The sequence below is a fragment of the Carassius auratus genome, unplaced genomic scaffold (genome assembly GCF_003368295.1).
Source record: "Carassius auratus strain Wakin unplaced genomic scaffold, ASM336829v1 scaf_tig00215808, whole genome shotgun sequence".
NCBI lineage: Eukaryota > Metazoa > Chordata > Actinopteri > Cypriniformes > Cyprinidae > Carassius > Carassius auratus.
The window spans coordinates 668,026-684,858 of record NW_020528251.1 but is presented as its reverse complement, the minus strand read 5'-3'; the positions used below and the strand labels follow the sequence as shown (position 1 = coordinate 684,858).

Below are 16,833 nucleotides of genomic sequence, written 5' to 3'. Positions count from 1 at the left end.
TTTTCTGGTGTTTATGCAATGTTTATACTCACTACCACAGATATTAACAGATGGATTTGACATGCTTTGAGCAACTGCTCAAACAGCAAATAAAATAACACCAAGTTCCGATCACAGTAAATTGCTATTTATTAGTTATTTTGGGTAATATGTGCATTTCAAAACTATCAGCATAATAAAAATGTTAAACCTCAAAAGCATTAACACATTTAATGTTTATTGCAGCAAGTTTATTTTTTATACATTACACGTACATTATGCAATATTTAAATTTTAATTCACATCAGCTGTTAAAGCATGTGATTTCTTTCAGATGAACTTACTAAGCAAAAATACTAAGCAAAGGGAACATTTATATATTCATTGCTGAAGCATATTTGATTTTAACTGATTAAAATCCAAAGAAAGTAGATGAAATAAGATCTTTCTACACAGAGGAAACTGATATAAAGGAAATGATTAGATCTATAAAAAAAAAAAAAAAAAATGATTTTCACAACCGAGGAGTTTCTGAACTTGCAGATGTCAATTGGAACGACACAAACAGAAGTCAACTTTCCAGGAACAGTTTCTCTATTCAAATCTGAACCAGAATTATTACAATACAACAAAAACTGATCCCGGATCTGCCTTGAGTACTTGCAGTACCTACAGTACATGCTACAAAATCAAAGCACAGTTTTCATACCCGAGACATAAATTTACTGTGTGCTGCAGTCAGATTACTGACAATCCTCTCCTCAATCTCTACCTCTTTTTGCACTTCCTCATCTGTGAGGACTAGCTCTTGTTGCGTGTCTTTGGTGACAACAACCACATAACCACGGCGTGTGTCGAGAACATTGGCAACCACTGCCTGGTGGTTGTATGTTTCTAAGGCACGCCGTGCTCGCTCCAGAAGGATGGAGGGGTCCGTTTCCAGCTTGAAAGAGATGACGAATGCCTTAGGTGCCCAGTCCTTCACCAGTGGGGACAGCATCTTGGGAACCATCTTCATACTTATCTAAATAACATTAAACAAGCACATGTTATATGTTGTTTGGAGCCTAGATTAACTAAATGTAGTCTAGCAGAGGGGTGTAAAATAAAATATTATATCCATATAGACATTTTAAATCTAAAATAATGAAAATTTGATAAATAATAGATCAAACAGCACAGTTCTTTAGTGAGTAGAAAAACATTAATGTAACGTAATATAAATATTAAAATAATTTATCATATACATTTTTCACATGAATTTGGTCTTTATCCATGAAAATATGCAGCTGCTTTTGCAAATTTGATTTTAGGATTAGGGTCCCTTGCATGAGGATGATCATATTATTTGGGGGTCTGTGGCAATCTAAGAGATTGAAAACCCCTGGCCTAGAAGACTTAATTAATATTTGTATTTATTACACAACACCTGAAGCGGCCCGTTAGAGGACTGGATTTTGTGTTCTGGCATTTCATATGCTGGGATGTAGAAATCAGAAACAGCAGCAGCCAAATAAAACATAGCCTTGGACCCTAGGAGGGAAAAACAGAAATGAAACTAGTAATCCCACAACAAATGTACTCAGCCTCAAGTAATCAAAAAGTGGCTTTGTTCACCTATGGAGCTTAATGCTTGAGCTGCAGCCTTGAGTAGATGGAGGTACTCCGACAAGGTGTTGAATTCCACCGGCAGCAGTAATCCTGCTGCTTTCACCTCCTGATAGCGCTTTAAAACCTTTGCAATGTTTGGAAGCGCGTTCTGATCCACTAGGATCTGACCAGCATCTTCCTCTACACTCTCTGATCGTAAGCTATCCAGTAAATTGACCCCTGTGTACAGACGAGTGTATGGGTAGAGAGAACGATGCCTGTGCAGAAAGATCACTGCATAGCCTGAGTCCAGAAAATACTCTGCAGAAGAGGCCCCTCGCCGACCACTGCTGAAGTTGTCCAGGAACCGTACTGTCCGGGATTCCAGGGGAACTTTAGTTCCTCCAGAGGTGATGAGGACTACTCTGCGCCCGGCCGATCCGTGATGTTCAGCAAAATCTGCCATGAGTTTCTTGACCTCTTCTGCATGAGAGGGGACCGAAAACTCCTCAGACAGTCCTCCATCCACTGCCTTTGAGGCCGAAGGCTCAGCGTGGGCCATTGTAAACCTAAAAGAATAAAGTTTTAGTTATTAAAGTGTTACTAATTTACATGTGTTTATGGATGACCATTTGGAATTAAACATGAGCTCAAGAAGATCAGACTGATATTTAAGTATTATGACATTACATGCTAATGCAAAACACTGTTAGTTAGTCAGTTAAGGTCAGATGAATATTTGACGAAGTTCTAACAGGAATTTAAAGTTAAGTGTCTTATTATCGCGTTGATATGGATAAATTAACATAATACGATAATCAAGGGTTTACCTGTTTGCTCACTCACAAATAAACCGCTAAAGAATATAATTCACTAGCGAATGAACCTTTTAAACTTGGTCTTAGGGTCTGACAGATCAGTAGGAGCAGTTCCCGCAACTTGTTATGGTTGATGTGCGCATGCGCAGCTTCGTATGTTTTGATAGGCTCGTTCAGAAAATTCCAAAATAAAGGTTTTCAGATGACTGTGATTCTGTTTTTATGGGCAACATGGATCACAGTGGTATGAAAGACAAAAGAAAGTACACAAGAAAACAGAGATAATAGAAGGAGAGTGGTCAGTAAACAGTGGCATAATCATCCATCCAACATATCAAATACATTTCAAATGTAGGATTTGAAGGAGGAATGAACTGCAAAATATTTGTAAAATATGTAATTCACATTCAGTTTCACAGGGGGGCCGCATTGTCTAAGCTATACAAAAGGAAAAGCGTTTCTCAGTTTAAAAGCTGCAAATAATTTTGTAAACATTTAGGACTGGGTCTTGAAAACTTCGCATTGTAAATTAAACATTTACTCATCCTACAAATGAATAAATACTCATTATTTTAAGATTTGCAACTATTAATATAACAATAATAATTTAAATAAATAAATAAAATAAAATAAATGTGACGTTATTTGAAACCTTAAACACGTGGTGCACCCACTGATCTATATTATGACTATTCTCTGAATATGGCTATGCACTTCTCTATTATAGATCAGTGGGTGTACCACAAAAGTAAAACAAATGAGTTATTTTTTTTCTTCCTCCAGACAAACAGAGCACAGTGGGGAAACGTCTTTATATAATTTATTATTATTACTATTATTATTTTATTAAATACTTTTGGGATGCTGTCCACATCTTTTATTAGGAAAAATTATATTAGTAGGCCTATATTTATAGTTATCCAAGTGCCAAAAGCTTTAAGAACTGCACCGTTATCAGCAGTAATAATGTTTCTTATTAACCAAATAGGCAATTACTATTTTAAATACTGATTAATATTCAAAATAGTTCGAAGATTACGCACGAAGTCACAATCCACTATGACAGCTCAACATCCATTAATTGCCTAATTTAAAACCAGAGAAAAAATATTAACAGCATAAAACCATCTTCCTTTTAAAACTTTTAAATGTATATTCGGATATACAGCTACTCTTTCGACAAAGGATTTATAATTAAATCGATTAGACCCTACATTTAATTTTCGAAATTGTTTTTTTTATCAGATGGTATGGTTGTGCTGAAGAAAAGCCATTTATGAATTTCATGATAATGCTTGTACACTAAAGGCACTACTTTCCGGCTGCAAAGCCTGTCGCAGCTTGGTACAGTGGGCCGTTCTCCGGCTAATGTCCAAAAGTAGTTCCGGATTTTTGATCCGCGCAGTCCCCGGATGTTAGCTATTCAGAGAGAAAAACGAAAAGAGCGAGAGAGAGGCGGAGAAGCTAGGAGACGCCACGGACAAACCGGTAAAGGGATTGCGGGTCTCAAACCCACGATAAACACGGAGAGCAGAGGCTTGTTTCGGGGAGAGAGAGGGAGCTGTTATCGAAAAAAGGAAGGGGAGGGGACGGCTAACTTTGACAGACCTGCACTGGCCTCCAGGAGCGGACACGAGCCCGGGTGAGTGCGGGTGAACGTTACAAGCTCGCGACATGGAGCTTGCGAAGTTGAAGTCAGGGCCCGCGAAAAATGGACGGCTTTAAATATTAGTTATGTGGTGCTTAAGTTCTGAGCAGAGCGGAAGGACGGACGTTCAGGCCTCAAGTGGTATGCCGCTGCCGCCGTTGGTCGGGGGCAGGTGGGGACACTGCATGCTCCACTGTCACAGCAGAACAAGTTTAGTTAGCAAGCAGCTAGCCCAGTAGCCGCCAATACGTTTTTTTTTTGTCAAACAGGCAACGAGAGTGAGCTGCTAATTAGCCGCCAGCTTTACTTTAGCTCGCCTGCTATTTGACTTGCAATATTTGTGTTTGAAACTCGGTCAGTAAGCCGAGCTGGAAGGGAACTGCCAAACGAGCAACTTTTGGTCCTGTCAACTAACAGTAGTTGGAGGTGGAGGCCGTATCTATTAATATTTTGGAAACAGACGTGCGGCAGCTGCGTGTCATTTTAAATACAAATCCTGGCCATGTTGTGGTGCCATTAAGATGCATATATCCTCAGGTTTTTTTTAGTGTGACTTTATGGAGTTGTGCATGAGTTATTTACCTCTCTGTCTGCATATGCTGGATGAATTAGCCCTATAAGTAAATTTGATGACAGGTTATAATAATAGTTCTGATCATACATTGAGCAATATTTGGAAGATTGTATTCATATCATATATAGACAGACTGTCATATTATCTAGTCAATGCAAGACTAGTCCCCCGTCTGTTTAGCTGCTGGAATGTGACGCACTGTGTGTCAGTTATTTGGATGTTCCCCTTTAGCTGCTGCAAGAACAGACCTCTGCTTTCATATTGTGCTCTGAATGAGATCTTGTTGTTTATATCGCGATGTCTAACGTAAAGTTTATAATTTTACATTAAGGCAAGACACACACCACAGGCAAATATGGTAACTGGATATCACTATACTTCCCCAGTTGATTAATATACAATTTGGCAATTGTTTTGTATTCCAGTTTTTGTGCAAATGAGGTGTAATATAATTAAATGTGCACTTATTTGCGTAGTTGCATAATTTAATTCTTGTATCGTTTTGTTGAAGAATTAGAGTTCAAATTTATAGAGCGATTTTTTTTTTATTTTTTTTTGGTATCTTGATCACTTCATAAATCAGATAATACTGACCACAGTATTAAAATGTTATAAACAGTCTGGTAAAAGATATGTATTGTAATTAAATTCTACAGATGCAAAAGAAAGAAAGAAAAAATATATATAATTTTGGGTGATTTTTTTCACCTTGTATGAAAGAAGACATGTTATAGAAGCAATAAAAATCTAATATCTCAAAATTGACCAGTGCATGAAAAGACAATTGTTTTGACTGTTGTGTCTTGTCCTATGTTGGCAATGACAGCTTTTCTGCATATTTTTGCATGCATGTTACATTTGTATTGGCCTGATGAGGATTGAGCAACAGCATTTAACGAGTTATGATATTTTCCCCCCTCCTCATTCACTTAGAGAGTAAAGTACGAATGGAGAGACTGTTGAATTATGTACTAGCATGCTTAAAATATTGAATGATGGACATATGTGAACTACCCGGGACATATTTTCCCCACCCAGTCAGTGTAGCAGTACAATAGTGTGAAAGATTCACGTTAGCACCAGACTTGTTTGTCTTTGGGTTGTCAGCCCACAGAACGCAGAAAATGATTGAACCATCAGTTGCCTGTCAGAACATGCCTGGTGGTTTTTGTGCTGAAACTGCTGCCTTTTAGTATTTACAATTATTGTATTAAGAACATTTGTATAAAAGATAATATGAGTCATGAAACTTATGCTGTACATTTTGATCTATGTTATGTTCTGTACATTTGTGTTGATGTAAAATGGCAGAATAGCAGTATATATGATTTCATTAGCATTTGTTAGATGAACGTAGGCCCATTTTATGAAATATGGTACATAGATATTAGAAAACACTAACAAGATGAAAGATGATTTTAAGAATACAGGAAAAACCTATAAATGTATTACCAGGTAATACCTGTTTAGTTTGAATCATTTCAATTATATAAAGAAAAAAATAAAGCACCTGAAATATTAGTATGTTTAAAATATGTTGATTTAAAAAAAAATAATAATATGGTTCACATCATTTCTATTTTCTAATATTTTTTTTCCAATATGTTTATGCATATATGAGGAGGACATGAAATGCAATTTTTTTTTGTTTTGTTTTTTACTTCAGTTTTAAATGCTGTCTTAAGCAAAGGTATTACCCCTGAAGTGTCTTTTATCTTTCTTCTTGTTCTGTATGTTGTTCATTAGTGATTAGCTAAATAGTCTGGAATGGGAGCTGTTAAAGAACATAAGCATGGCATCTGTTGTAGCGTACCATAACTGTTCCCATGTCAGGATCTGACGAGGCCTTCGCTGCAGTATTGCATACAGACTTGTCTCCGTCTTGCCCTCAGGCATCAGTGGGCATCCTGCCGCTATGTGTAAACTCACCTGGAAACTGCTGGCTTTATGCATTCCACCTACTTTATCATCACTAAAGGCGCCATAGGCTACATGCCAAATAGGGCATTGTATGGAGCTTTAGATCTTTGGTGACTGTGTTATTAATTTTTATACGTGGGAGCTATACAGTGTTCAGTGTAATGAGTTGTCTTTACCATTACACTATTTACAGTGTTTTCTGAGGCATTAGCATTTTTTTATTTTTTCCCCTCTGCTGAATTGGTTGATGAGATTTTGTCCCACATTTAGAAAAGTTAAGCCTTTCTCCAGCTGTGCTGCAAAAACATCTGTTCTTTTACATTTGTGTTGTGTGAAACCAGTGTATCAAATTCTATCTTTTTCTGTCTGGTTGCAACAAGTGGTTTGCTTGCCATTTTCTCCATAAAATTTTCACAATCAGACAGATTTTAGTTTGTGGTGTTGAAATTCCTGTAATGACTTTGAATTAGCAGCAAGGCCTGTGCAGATTGAGCAGTCTTGACGTGAGCAAAGAAGAGACAGCCCCTCACCTTTCGCATACCAATATCTCATCTGGAATGCAGTGGTGGCCCTTTGCCCAGCCCTGTCGAGGCTTTTAATTTCCCCCCATGTTGAAGTGATTATTTAAATGGCTGTCCGTGAGATGAAGTTATCAGACTCCTGTTCGTAAATGGGGTCCAGGCAAGCTAAATGCATGGCTTCCCCTGCTTAGAAACTGCCCATCAGGTAACCACTTGTTTGATTGCTCCTACGCTCCCCCTGGTGATGACATTAAATATCTGGATTAAAATGCTTTTTGTTACTTTTCTGTGCTTTGTACTTTCTTGTTTACTTTCTGCAGCCCTCAGTGATTGTCAGTATTGCATGTTGGTTCTTGTTAGTCCTAGAAATTGCTATGACTTAAAGAACATAGCACTCTTGCAATGCTGGTATTTAATTATTAATTCATGTTTTTTAGTCAAATGCAGAATCATTAACATTTTTGTAAGAAGTGTTAGTTCAGACAAGCTGCCATCATTAATATTACTGTACTTTTTCAGGATATTCTCTTTTCCTTTTATATCAGGGATGTGATAGAACATAGTCTGAGATTGAAAGACTACTTAACGTTTTGATATCTCAATTTCAATTGATTTTCATGTTGAATGTCAATTGAAAAAAATAAGATTACTCAAGATTGATCTTTTAGTCTATCAGTGTAAATAATGAATTAAGAGACCAAGATTCTGAAAGGGTTTTACCATAAGGTCTTTTGGCCTGCAAAAGCAAAACTCATGCTCAGGATGCTTAGTTTTGTATCTTTTGTCACCAATGACGTTTTACTTGTCAGTTGTACGAATTAATCTGTTCTTGGACAACTGGTCAACCATTTTGGTCTGTGTCTATTTTCATTGTCCATTTAAGGCTGTTGCAACAACGCCTTCCAATCCGAGGCTCTTGTTGTGGTAAGAAACTATATAGAGCTTTGCTTTGCTTTGCTAGTCGTAAAAGTCAGAAAAGATGCATCATTAGCAAAGCCGTTCATTGCTAGAATGCAGATGAGCTATGAAGACATTTATCTCCGATTCCAATTTGAATCTTATTTGCAGTCATATTGTGTGAGCCCACTTTTTCATGTTTAAAAAGTCTCTTTATGTGAAAGATCACTGGGGGATAATTGCACTTAAGTGAACCTCATTTAGAACTGACCAGAGCAATTACAGTAACTGCAGTTCCAGGCATTTTTTGGCCACTGGTTGCTAGTGTTGCAGTTTCAGGCTATGATCAGATTTGAAAATGTATTGATGTTGAATAGCAGGAAAAATTTTAAACATATTAATTCTCATGAATGACAATTAAAATAATTTAGCGCTTACAAAAAAGAAAAGAAAAAAAAGAGCTTTTCACAAGGTGTTACAAGGTGAGCTGAAGCCAACACAGTTTCCCTGGGGCTTTTGGGAGCTATTTTATTATTAATGGTATTCAGGAGCCAAATTTCGAGTTTTGCTCAGCTGGGTGCTTTAATCTATTTTTGCTGTAAATTAATGAATTTTTAAAGAGCTCCTCACTAGATATGGGTGAATATGGGAATGCTGCACTGGTTCAGAGTTTTTCAAACCCCCGCCCTCCACCCCTGGGAAGAGGAGCACAGATCTACAGAAGCACTACACTTTCATTTTTTATTAATGCTGAAATTCACTGCTAGAGCCCTACCAGTCTCTCTATGTACAGAGAGCTTTGTTAGATGTTGGTCTGTGCTGTGCTGCACTGGTGGATCCAACAGCAGTTGGAAATCCAGATATGCAGTGGAGTGGACAGATTATGTGTCATCCGCCCCCAATACCTGGCTGGAGACCCATTCTGCCTTCCAGATCAAGTTTTTCATGAGTGCAAACGTGGCCTTGGCTGCCTGTTTTTGCTCATGTGTTGGTTTGACTAACCTCGTCCCCAGTCTACTGTAGCATTTTGTGGTCTCAACAGGTTGCATGCAGTCAGTCACTTTCATTAACCATGCAGCGTTACCAATTTGACTACACATTCCCTCTGTTCACCACAGGCACGTCATTGAAATTTGTGGGGATATACCTTGGTGTATGTTCATTTTTTTCAGTATGACTGCAGAAAAATTTCTTGCTGCATTGCCTATTTATCCTTGGCAAATCACTCACAGTAGAATTGGAGGACTTTTTGTGTCTTTTGTCTCTTAAAACCATAGAGCAGCACAGTGTTTTTTCACTTAGTGCCTGCTAAAGGTAACAAACGCTGTGAGCAGGGAAAGGGTTTTACCTAGATTACACAGCTTAAGTAATCATAATCAAGCTTGGCTAATACCATTTAATAACCATTTTAATTACTTTAGCTTACTGCACACTCATCTGTAGTTACAATTGCACTTCTGGAAAAGCCCCTAATAACTTGCTAAAGATGGACAATTATCCATGCTCTGTGCTCTGAGAGCAATTTCTGCCCAGTTCCCTCCATGTTTTGGTTCATTTCTCCCATATGAAAGTCTTTGAGTAGCCAAAGCTGTAATGCAAACATTCGTCTGATTAATAAAGCTAATGGGTTTAGTGTAGTGGAAATGTTCAAGTTTTGTTTTTAAAGTTGGCTTTAAATGAATCAAATTTTAATTTTAAAAGGTGTTGCATTTATTATTGATTTCAAAACATTTTTTAAAAGGATTTAAAGCTCTTAATGCTTCACCTTTTAAGTTATAATTTGACATGGTATTATGCTAATTGGGGAACTGAACAATGCTTAAGGTCATTTTTCTGAAGCAGCTAAATTTATTTTAACAGTTTATTTTAAGTAAATCAAGTAAATCTCAATACCACAGTGTTGCGTTTCTTCCTCTCCTTGAGAAATTGTTAAGTTTTAGAAATGTTGCATCATAAAAATGTTTGCTGGTTGCAATAAGTGTTCTGAAGGAATACTCAATGTTATTCTTGATCGGAGTAGAATGTAAATGCTTCATAGCCTGACCAGTGAAGTAGCACCATGTGATGTTTGCCTAGAACTGGTGAAGTAATATTACAGTTAGTGCTATCAGGATTGTAATTTTTTGTAAGTTTAGTTAGTGTAAGTTTAATATAAACTACTGTTGTTAAAGTGTCAGTGAGATTGTCATTCCTTCTTTAATGGAGGACATTTAGAGATTATATATTATTTGACCATTATTTCTCAAACTTTCCTTTGTAATTTTATGCATTTTTGTATTCAAATGATTTTTAGATTTTTTTTATGCTAGATTTTTAGATTTATTAAGTATGCTAACTTAAGTGTTCAGTGATCCCTCCTATCTCAGTAATCATGTACAGGCGATTATATTATTACGGTTCAACAAAACCATTTTGCATAATCTTGTCTGGTCAGTCTGAGCTGCTCTTGTCTTTGACCTTCTCACCTGTCTTCTGATTAAGATGTGTTTACAGCATCATTACAGGCCTGCTGTGGTTTTCATCATAGGTAAAACTGGCACAGAGAGTGTTTAATGTATTTAGCACACTACTGAGATCAAGTTACAGTGTTGTCGTTCTCTTGTGATGTATTTAATGTTTTCAACCTTTTGACTCCATTGACTTATAGTTTCTGTTGCACTAAATTGTTCTTAACATTCTTCTTAAAAGGGAATGATTCTGTCATTATGCTTCAAAAAGTCCTTGAATGAAGCCAAAGTGCTCAGTGAAACTGGGGGAACGGATCTTTAAGATGATGTAACTGACACTAAAAGTGATTTCTGCCTCCTCCTCGAAGCCCCCTTCTGCTCCTGACGTCTCACACTTGTGCATTCAACTGGCTTCTCTCACTTAACAAACAAGAGTTCTGTGGAGAATGCCTCATGTTACTCAAATGAGTCATATTTCCTTTGGACTCTGTGCTGCTCCCTTTGCACAGCTTGAATTAACTTGAGATGGGGGAGGGGCACGCTCATCCCTGCTTGACTCCAAAGCTTTTGGAGGCTTGGTCAGTGCTGTTGGCCCTGTGTTGGTGTGTCAGTGATGAGACATGAGCTACACTGATCAATAGGTCTTTAGAATGCCAGATCCCTTGGTGGCTGACACCACCGACATCGGGTTGGGCTGGCTGAGTCATCGTCTCTTAAATAGGGCGACTGGAATCCTAGCCCTTGGAGTGACCCCGCCAGTGGCTGCCTGAGAGGAGGAAGCAGCACCTGGTGTCTACACTCACTTTTATGATGTTCTGTTTGTTTGTTTTTGTTTGGAGTCCAGCTATATATGTTGGTGATAATAGTTCAGCATTGATAATTCAGTTTGGAAGTGTCTAGTTTTGTGTGGTTGTTGTAGGGCTGCTCAATTATGGCAAAAATGAGGGGGCCATATGACCAAAACTTTATATGAGTGATTTATTTAAAGATAGTGATGCATATCAAATATGTATTTCCTGTAAATAAGGTTGCTATGACATCTACATTTTAGAGACCAGCAGAATTTCAAACAAACAAACAAAAAGTCCTCAAAATTATTGAAAATAATTAAACTGTCAGTAATTAAAAAAAAAAAAAGCAAAGGAACAAATGCAATAGAATTAAAAAGATACGAATAAAACATACGGTTAATGTTTTTGTATGCAAGTCTCAAGCAGTATGATTATTTCATTTATTCACTATACTATTTATTATTAAGGTCTCATTTCAGTTTTAGTTTGGCTCTAGTTTTGTATTTATTGCAGTTTATAAGAAAAGGTTCATGTAGCGTGGTACAGCCTTCTACAGAAATGAATAATCAAATGTAAAATGAAACATTACACGTGTATTTTCATTTTTAACACTTTACATTCATTTATTACATGACCAATGAAGGTATACATGAATAATCACCAAGTGCAGCATTTTGACATTTTTGCATGTAATTGACCGTTTAGGCTCGCACCTTGAGCTAAAAGATGACTTTACATGTCCGAGTTCTCCTCTGTCTCGGAGCGCATATCTTTCGATCCTCGAGGAGCAGTGCAAGTTCTTTTTAATGCTTTTAAAATCATGAATAAATATACTTTGATAAATCAAGCACGTCCCATTTTGCAAATGTCAAATTTCATGATTTTACTGATAGAGTTTAGAGTTGGGCAGTCTGTCTAGTAATAATGCAAACTATTCTAATAATAGTACAAAGACCTACTTTTAATTAATTCAAAATTTGATAAATTCCGTGACATCCCTCGTTAAACTGTAAATTCTGTTTTTATGATTGGATTCCGCGATTCCGTCCATGTTTTCTGTATCGTGGAAATCCTATGGCCCTACAGTAGACATCTGCCTGCTGTTCGCCCGATGCCTGAAAACCGAGGTATCTCCATATAATGGAGCCAGTGGCCCTTTTTTTTTTTTAGGCTAGTTCTGTAGCCTCCGGTCTACACGCGAGTCAACACGCGAGGGGAGGGGGAACAAAATCAAGGAGGTAGGGGCGAGCACACCACAGAGAAGGCAAACAAGCAAAGTGGCAGAATCAGAATTAAATATAAACAATATATCAATATATACGAAATGTCAAAATCCATATCATGTTTAAAAAATATCAAGATATTTCCCACCCCAAATATAAAAATAAAGAACAAATATAAAAATAAAACACTATATAAACTGATTCCTAAAGTAACTTTATTATATTTCTTCAGTCAAGAGCAGTGTTTTGTTGTTTTATTCATGTTAAAGGAATAGTTCACCCAAAAATAAAAATTCAGTCAGCTGTCTGTTAATTCTGTCATAGTTTTATTTTTATACCACCATCTACTCACTCAAAAGTGGTTTTAAACCTGAATGATTTTCTTTCTTCTTCTGGACACAAATGCTATCTTGAGGAACATGGAAAACCAAACAGTGACTTCCATAGTATTTTTTGTTACTATCAAATTCAGTGTGGACCAGCAACTGTTTGGTTACCCACATTCTTCAAAATTTCTTATTTTGTGTTCAGCACTAGAAAGAAATTAATACAGGTTTGGGACAACGTGAGAGTGAGTAAATAATGACAGAAATTAAATTTTAGGGTGATCTATCTCTTGACAGTAATGACAGTAGGCTGTATGTTTAATAGGCCTGCTGTCTCTTTAAGACCTGCACACATTTAATATACAGGTACGTGTACGTTTTTATCTCAACGGTTTACGTTTAAATTACTTCAATAATCAGGCGCTGTTTGACAGGCTTTAACGCATGCTCTTCGGGTGTATGCAAATAATGAGAGCATAACTCTACCACTGAGTAAACACTGCTGTGAATGCATGTGGCATTGTACAGTATACGACAGAGGCGCCAGAACTGCTGCTGATAAAATGTGCGCTATAGTACGATACTATTGATATTTCTTCAAGAGCAGATCGTGGAGACATTTTATTTCGCACACACCTAAATCAGATGTAGGTCAGTACAATTAAATCAAAACGCGACATGAACTAGTATCTGTGAATATTAATCCAGCATCTTCTGTGTGCCTCTGTGTGAATAAATGGTGCAGATGCCCAGTTTCATTTAGCACACACACACACGCGATGCTTGTGGTATTTTCGGCCTCTGCTGCCTCAATATGAGTACATGAACAGATCAACATAATCTCAAAAACTGCTCTGAGAGTCACTTCATGAGCATGTTACAGTTTCATTTGAGAAAAACTATCATCAAGTCAAACTAATCAAACAATAAAAAAACAAAATAAAAAAAAAACATAAACAAATTAAACCCTACTTTTCGTGATGATACATTGATGTGTAAAGACACAAAATCTATGTGCAAGAAACTGAACAGTATTTATATTGTTTTATTTTTTACCTCAGATTCACGAAATGTCCAAACTGTTAGAAATCTCTTGAGCTCGTGCTCCCGAGTGCATTCTCAGCAGCAGGTGCGTGAGGCATCGTAGTCTTCTTGCTTTATGGCAGATCGCAGACATATAAGTGCATTACTGTCACCTATCTCTCAAATGGACCATTGACACTCCCAATTGAGATTATAAATAGAGTGCCAATGGCCCATTTGAGAGGTAGGTGACAGTAATGCACTTATAAGCAATCCGTTATATATACTTTATCATTATGTAAATTGTTTTATTGGACAACAAGGGGCAGGATGTGTAAAATAAATAAATAGATATTTAATCCACATAGAAAAATGTAGAAAATGTTATGTTAGATATAATTGTTTTGACCATATCGCCCCAGCCCTACATACACTGCCATTCAAAAGTTTTGAGGTCAGTAAGATGATTTCTGATAAAATTATTTCTGGAGGATCATGTGACACTGAAGCCTGGAGTAATGGCTGTTTCAGCTTTGCTAAGACAGCAATAATATTTGAAAATATATTAAAATGGAAAAGTTCTAATAATTCTTCGCAATACTAATTTCACTGTATTTCTTTATTCATATAAAGTAGTTGCAGTGAGCAGAGACTTCTTTTTAGGAAAAAAAAAAATTGTACAGGCCCAAATGGAAGCATGTTTATCAATATTGCTGTTTATTGCTTTATATTGATATTGGTGCATATGACTGTAAATGAAAATCTCAGCCCAAATGTGTCTTAACACTCCAGGGGAGGCTATGAGTTAAAGATACATGTTTCATCTGCTGTAAGAAATTCATAGGTATTTAATGTTTTTGGAGGAGCAGTGTGCCGATTCGTGGACTGGCTTTAAAACTGTTAAAACATGACCCCTTTGCCAAATAGCTTAAATCAGAAAGGCTCTTGCTTTCCCTATACCTGCACTATTTGGTTTCTTGCCAGAATTGGTGAGTCACTGGAGACTGAATGACCTACTTTTAATGTCTTCAAGGAGTGCCAGAACGTGTTTTCCTTTTTTATAGAATAGAGAATAGTGTGGATAAATAAAGGTCTTAAACACATTTTTAGATTCGGGACTATGCCTATAAGCTGTGCCAGTATGTACATCACCTCACAGAAATTGAATGGCAAACTTTAAATAATAATTTGTAACCGTTGTCTGAACATGAAATCTGGACCATTCAATAGTCTGCTTTTTATCAAATTTGTGTCCCCTATCCACCCTCCCAGAGCAAGAAGATCATTTTGCATCTCCGGCATGCAGGATTTTCAAAAGTATGGTTTGGTCTTACTACCCATGAGAGGAAATCAAACGCTATGAAGGGAACGCAGTATTAGGGGATTTCCTAAGACCATCCTTCTCTGTTTTACAGGATGATGGGTCTTGCGTTGCACAGTGAGACTTTGAGTAAAAGACATGACATTGGCGATGTGACGATAAGTCATACTGTAAAAAACAAAAAAAATAATCTTGCTAAATTAAATCTGCTCTCATTTAAACTTGAAATAACACTCCCTTTTTAAATGGTACTTTGAACCACTAATTTCTGTATCCAGGTTTTTGTTTTCTCACTTTGAATCAGAGACTAATTTGAGCTGAATGCGGCTTCTTGCATGCTTTTCCTCTTTTTCAAGCGTCTGTGTCTTTGATGTCATCTGCTGTGAACCCTGCAGCTTCATCTGACACGAGTAGTCGTGTTTTTATTCATTTAGTCTGATGTTTTTAAATACGGTTTGATTCTTCCACATTCCCATCTTGATTTACTGTCCCATTAACATGCAAAAGAGGATGTTGCTTGTAAAAGCTGCTGTGCAGTAGGGGGTCGCAGACTTTTTCATAGGGTGCTTAATAGCTGGACATTGTGACCCAGTGCTAGCTGCATTTTTTTTTTTTAAACAGTTATTTTGTTTAAAAGCTTTATGTAAAAGCCTACAAGACAGCAGTATGAAAGTAGCAAATAGGATCTGCAAATTATGGTATTTTTGCCTGTCATTCCATTTTTTGCTTTGAACTTTAAGTTTAGGTTTTTTGCTAGTAAGCAAGCATGCTTTCATTTCAAAGTGGCTGATGCCCAGTCAATTGAGATTGTGCTGTATGTAAATCTTATTATTTTCATACTAAAGAAAGTAAATAAATTTGAAGTTGTGATTTTTCATTTATATAACTATAAATCTGAGATTTCTTTTAACAGGGAGTTGTGTAGCCTGTCAGAACCTGATTAGGAACTTTTTAAAATAAAACAATTAAAAATGTGTGTCCAATCAACCCTCTATGGACACCTTGGCAATTGAGTTGCCATTGGCTAGTAATTTCTTTTTGGTTTACTCTCGAGACTGATTGATATACATATTATGTATAATACTGTATATGTAAAATGGCACAACTTTTTAAATATCTGAAAGTGCACTCTTAACATCAGTCAGTCAAGCATTATAATATAATATTAATATTATGACAATCAAGTATTATTCAATGATAGAACTTTAGTAATTAGAATTACAAATTGGTAACCATGCATGAATGCATAGACATATTAACTGAGTTTAGGACTGGTGGTTGTGCTTTATTGGTTTCTTTAAAAAAATAATAATATACTCATAGGATATTGATATAATAATAGTAATAATATATATTATTATAAATACTGTTTCTAAAATTAATTATAAAGCATATGATTTCAGATGAATCATGTAACGCTGTAATGTTTAAAATTCAGCTTTGCATCACATGAAAACATAATTTAACATATATTAAAACAGAAATACATTATTTTACATTGTAATACCAGTAATACTGTGCCATATTACTGTTTTGTTTAGGGATGCACGATAATATCGGCACAATATCGGTATCGGCCGATAAAAGCTTAAAATGACCATTATCGGTATCGGCCGATATGAATATTTCTGCCGATGAGCCAAACCGATATTCTCCAAGTGAAATAATTGACCTGTTTTTCAGATGTGAATGTCTGTCTACATTTGTAAAATAATAAATTTATGGTAGAATCAGTACAGAAGAGATACATGGATT

General features: G+C 36.5%; 2 protein-coding genes across 3 annotated transcripts in view; one reads left to right on the top strand and one right to left on the bottom strand.

Annotated features, from left to right (window-relative positions):
• Positions 1-111: 111 nt before the first annotated feature.
• Positions 112-2,546, bottom strand: LOC113095929 (phosphopantothenate--cysteine ligase-like). 2 transcript variants are annotated; one of them, XM_026261274.1, is made up of 4 exons: positions 2,400-2,546; positions 1,597-2,138; positions 1,409-1,512; positions 112-1,003 (listed from the first exon to the last, which is right to left on the bottom strand). In XM_026261274.1, exons 2-4 carry the CDS (start codon positions 2,129-2,131, stop codon positions 683-685), a joined length of 960 nt encoding a protein of 319 aa, XP_026117059.1. In that variant the 5' UTR covers positions 2,132-2,138; positions 2,400-2,546; the 3' UTR covers positions 112-682. The 2 variants fall into 2 exon arrangements, with proteins under 2 accessions (XP_026117059.1, XP_026117060.1); XM_026261275.1 differs by having other exon boundaries at positions 2,456-2,495.
• Positions 2,547-3,781: 1,235 nt separating this feature from the next.
• LOC113095894 (forkhead box protein J3-like) overlaps positions 3,782-16,833 on the top strand; it is a 93,827-nt gene continuing 80,775 nt past the window's right edge. Inside the window, exon 1 of the mRNA XM_026261214.1 lies at positions 3,782-4,029. The gene's annotated coding sequence lies outside the window, so the exon portion shown is untranslated. The remainder of the gene's footprint in view (positions 4,030-16,833) is intronic.